The sequence below is a fragment of the Eimeria maxima genome, genomic scaffold (assembly GCF_000499605.1).
Source record: "Eimeria maxima Weybridge genomic scaffold, Emw_scaff371, whole genome shotgun sequence".
NCBI lineage: Eukaryota > Apicomplexa > Conoidasida > Eucoccidiorida > Eimeriidae > Eimeria > Eimeria maxima.
In genome coordinates, this window is record NW_013563826.1 from 21,057 (window position 1) to 26,056 (window position 5,000).

Below are 5,000 nucleotides of genomic sequence, written 5' to 3' on the forward strand. Positions count from 1 at the left end.
AAGAAAAAAAATAAATAATATACTAATATTCATAGTACATCTTTATTATATTTATGTTATATTTATATTATATTTATATTATATTTATATTATATTTATATTATATTTATATTTATATTTATATTTATATTATATTTATATTATATTTATATTATTTTTATAGTGTGTGTATATATATATTTGGGGTGTATAGGCAGCTATTGAATAAATGATTGTTGTATGGAGCAGGAGGTAATAAAAAGTTCTCCTTTTTTCCTATAAACAATTGTTTTTTTAATCCTTTTTTCTTTATTTAATTAAATATAATATTTAATTATTTATTTTATTATATCTATCTAATTTATATGCAAAAAGAACCGCAAAAACTCTACTAGCTGCCTATACACCCCAATAGGTGATCTTATAAGGAGATCAGAGAATAAATAAAGATAAAATAAAATAAATAAAATAAAATAAAACAAATAAAATAAAATAAACAAGATAAATAAAATAAATAAAATAAAATAAAAATATAATAAATAAAGTTGCTGCATGCAAGAAAAGGAAGAAGAAGGAAGAAGAGAGCGAAGAGCGATGCGTGTAAGGAAATATATATTAAGGAAAAAACAATAAAAAAAAAGGATAAAAATAAAATAAATAAATAAATATAATTAATTATTTATTTATTTATTTAATTAATTAAAAAGAAAGAATTAAAAAAAGGGGCAGAAGGATATACATACATACACATATCTATATAGGTATTGTATTCGATTCTGCTCTTGCTGCTGCTGCTGCTGCTGCTGCTGCAGCAGCAGCAGTAGCAGCAGCTCTGCTTCGATATCGGGGTGTATAGGGAGGTGTTGTTGTTGTTATGGATAAAATAAATAAATTTATTATATAAAATTAAATTATTTAATTATTTATTGACTCAATAAACATAAATAAAGAAGGAAGGCAGCTAATTCTTGCGGTGTATAAATACTTATAGCTGCTGCTGCTGCTGCTGCTGCTGCTGCACCAGCAGCAACAGCAGCAGCAGCAGGGCAAGAGGGCCCTCTGTTGTGTGCGCAGCAGCAATCTTATACTCCTTGGTGCTCCTTTATTCTATAAATAATAAATTTATCTCCTTTTCTTCTTTTTCCTCTTTTCTTCTTCTTCTCTTCCCTTAATCTTATTTCTTTTGCCTCCCTAGCGCAACAGCAGCAGCAGCAGCTGCACGCCGCTGCCGACTGCTGCAGCAGCTGCAGCAGCAGCAGCAGCAGCAACAGCAATAGCAGCTGCAGCAGTAGCAGCAGCAGGACCCTTCTTACATTAGTATTGACCCATCTATGCTGCTTCTGCTGCTGCTACCCCCTTCAGGTGTACGTACACCTTAACTGCTGCAGCACGAGGTGTATATACACCTCAATTACCTCATAAGGAATGAGCCGCCTGCAGCTGCATGCACGGCTGTCCCCTGCAGCAGGTGACGAGTCTCCTGTTGATCATGACGCCCCTCATGCAGCAGCAGCTGCAGCAGCAGCAGGTCGCAGCAGCAGAAAGCAGCAGCTGCTGCTGCAGCAGCAGCAGCTGCAGCAGGAGCCTTCTGTTGAGGTATGGACTGCCCTCTTCTTCTCTTCCCCTGAGGAGTTTGCTGCTCATACATTTAATCAAGAGCATGCAGCAGCAGCAACAACAACAGCAGCAGAAGAAGCAGAAGCAGCAGAAGCAACACCAGCAGCAGCAGCAGCTGCTGCTGCTGCACGTGCTGCAGACAGTCGGCAGCAGAGTAGAGAACCCGAGTTGCTGCTGCCTGTCCCTGCAGCATTTTTCTTTAACAATCCCTCTCTCTCTGATAGCGACAGCAGCAGAAGCAGCAGCAACAACAGCAGCAACAGCAACGGCAACAGTAGCAGCAACAACAACAACAACAACAGCAGCAGCAGCAGCAGCAGTCGTGTAGACGGCACGCTAAGGCCCCCTCTATATAATAATAATAATATAATTAATTGTCCCTCCTCTAATGTCTTTCTTTCTTCCTTAATTGATTCTCCTACAGCAGCAGCAGCAGCAGCAGCAGCAGCAGCAACGCATGCAAACGCTGCAACTGCTGCAGCAGGGGCCCCCAAGGGGGCCCTCAAAGGGGCTTACAAATGGGGGGACCAGGAGGCACTAAAATGGGGCCCCCGAAGGGGCCCCCCAGGGCAAGAAGAAAATATAAGGACACCCTTGTCTTCTCGTGTTCGTGATGAAGAATCCGCATGCTGCAGCAGCAGCAGCTGCAGCTGCAGCAGGAGCTGCTGCTGCAGCAGCAATAGCGGCAGTAACTTGGGTTATCCCAGAGCAGTAGCAGAAGAAGAAGAAGGGCGAGCAGCAGCAGCAGCAGCAGTAGCAGCAGAAGCAGAAGAACGACGAGCTGCTGCTGCTGCTGCTGCTGCTGCTGCTGCTGCTGCTGCAGCAACAACATCAACAACACCCAAATGTACTCAGACTCCAAAGCTTATTCCTGTACAACTCCAACAGCAGCAGGAGGAGCAGCAGCAGCAGCAGGAGCAGCGGCCGCAGCTGCACTCGCAGCCAGTGCAGCTGCAGCAGCTGCAGCAGCCACAAGACCCGCAGCAGGAGCAATTACTCGTGCTGCAGTGCGAGGTAAGAGATGCTCCAGCAGCAGAAGCAGCACAATCTACTGCAGCAGCAGCACCAGCAGCAGAAGCAGCAGCAGAAGGATCACCCTCCATCTCATGCTCTGCTGCTGAGAAGCCAGGCTCTCCACAGCAGCAGAAGCAGCAGCAACAGCAGCAGCAACAGCAGCAGCAGCAGCAGCAGCAGCGGCGTGTGTCGTTGGAATCAGCAACAGCAGCTCGTGAGGCGAGTCGTCGGGCTTTATTAAACAGCCTACGCTTCACCTCCAGCCTCAGCAGCAGCAGCAGCAGCAGCAACAGCAGCAGCAGCAGCAGCAGCAGCTTTCTACCATCAGCAGCAGCAGCAGCAGCAGAAGGTCGATTGCGCCTTCCTCCAGTAAGGGCTTTAGATGATGTTAGCGGATACCATGGCAGCATGAGGACACGATCAGCGGCAGCAGCAGCAGCTGCAGGTGCAGCAGCAGCAGACACAGCAGCAGCAGTAGCAGCAACGCCGTATTCTCCTCCTGATTTCACCCGCAGCAGCAACTACAGCAGCAGCAACTACAGCAGCAGCAGCTACAGCAGCAGCAGCAGCAGGAGACCATTAACAGTTCGTCAGGTAATAGGTTTAGCACTCCGTAGCCGCCGTCGTAGCAGCATGATGTCCACCTCCAGCAGCAGCAGCAGCAGCAGCAGCAGCAGCAGCAGCAGCAATAGCAGCAGCAGCACCACCAACCCCTCATCAACCACCGCCACCACCGCCCCTACAACAACTTCATCATCATCATCATCAACAACAACAACAGCAACAACTAACAACAACAGCAGCACCAACAACAACAGCAGCAGCAGCAGCAGCAACAGCAGCAGCAGCAGCAGCAGCAGCAGCAGCAGAGTATCGTGGCAGAGTGCGTTATGCTATAGCTGCCGCTCTTATATTTCTTTAGGGAGAGAAAATATTTTATTTTATTTACAACTTGTTGCTGCCTTCGAGGCTAATTGGGTACCTGTTAGGCCTATTCCTTCTTATTATTACTGCAGCAGCAGCAGCAGCAGCAGCAGCAACAGCACCAGCAGCAGCAGCAGCAGTAGCAGCAGTAGTAGTAGTAGTAGTATGAGGGGGGATCAGAGGAAAGGATCTATAGGGGTAAGGATAGCACTAACTAATACAACACAAACCATTTGCTGCTGCTGCTGCTGCTGGATTTGCTGCTGCTGCTGCTGCTTATTATCCTGCTGCTGCTGCTGCTGCTTATTCTGCTGCTGCTGGTGGTGGTCGTCCTGCTGATTGTGCTGCGGGTCCTACTGATGATGCTGCTGGTCCTTGTGTTTGTGTGCGTGTGTGTGTGTGTGTGTTCTTGTGTCTGTTGCTGCTGCTGTATTGTTGTTGTTGCTGCTGCTGCTGCTGTGTCTGTGTTGGGGTGTATGTACAGGTAGATGAGAGTACAAGTGTTAGTGTATATTTAGTTGCTCCTTTCTTAGTTCGTGCTGCTCGTCATATTAAACTACGTCCTTGTGAGCTACAAGATCTAGCAGCAAAGGAACTCAGCAAATGCAGCAGCAGCAGCAGCAGCAGCAACAGCAGCAGCAGCAACAGCAGCAATGCAGTGCAGCAGGGGCTGAAACAGGAGCAGCAGCTACGACCGCAGGCGCTGCTAATGGCAGCAGCAAAACGTGATAAACTTCCCAATCCGCTCACTCTCCGCATGCGTGGCACAGCAGCAGCAGCACCAGCAGCAGCAGCAGCACCAGCACCAGCACCAGCACCAGCACTAGCACCAATTGCAGCAACTCCAGCAGCAGCAACGGCAGCGGGACGGTTGTCACCCGCTGCAAGCCCTTCCCCCTCTATAGCTGCAGCAGCAGCAGCAACCACATCACCAGCAGAAACAGCAGCAACATCACCAGCAGCAGCAGCAGCAGCAACAGCAGCAACAGCAGCAACAGCAACAGCAGCAGCAGCAGGAGAAGGGGTGCGTCAAATAGATGTCTTTTTGTGCTGCGGAGGCAAAGACATGCTTGCCCTTGATTGGCTCCCCTTTATATCAAGATATCTATCTTATTGTCTTGCTGCTGCAGTGCAGCAGCAGCAGCAAGCAGCAGCAAAAGAAGGAAGAATAACATTTAATGAGAGTGCTGTATTCACTGCAGCAGCAGCAGCAGCAGCAAGAGCACCAACTGTAGCAGCAGCAACACAGCGTCGCTCCCCAGCACAAGAAAGAGGGGAAAGAATCGCAAGGATTCTTGCACAGGCAGCGAAGCAGCACCTGCAAGAGCAGCAGCAGCAGAAGAAGCAACAGCAGCAGCAGCAGCAGCAACAGCAGCAGCAGCAGCAGGATATTGACAGGGCGTCAGATCGTACAAGTGAAGCAGAGGTACTTTCTTAACTATATACAAAGACTGCAGTGGCTGCTG

General features: G+C 47.6%; 1 protein-coding gene across 1 annotated transcript in view; it reads left to right on the forward strand.

The window, feature by feature from the left end:
• Positions 1-1,404: 1,404 nt before the first annotated feature.
• EMWEY_00030430 (hypothetical protein, conserved) overlaps positions 1,405-5,000 on the forward strand; it is a gene marked incomplete at both ends in the record, with an annotated part of 7,631 nt that continues 4,035 nt past the window's right edge. Inside the window, 2 exons of the mRNA XM_013478294.1 lie at positions 1,405-3,732; positions 4,019-4,960. Of these exons, the coding sequence (XP_013333748.1) occupies positions 1,405-3,732; positions 4,019-4,960 (3,270 nt within the window). The remainder of the gene's footprint in view (positions 3,733-4,018; positions 4,961-5,000) is intronic.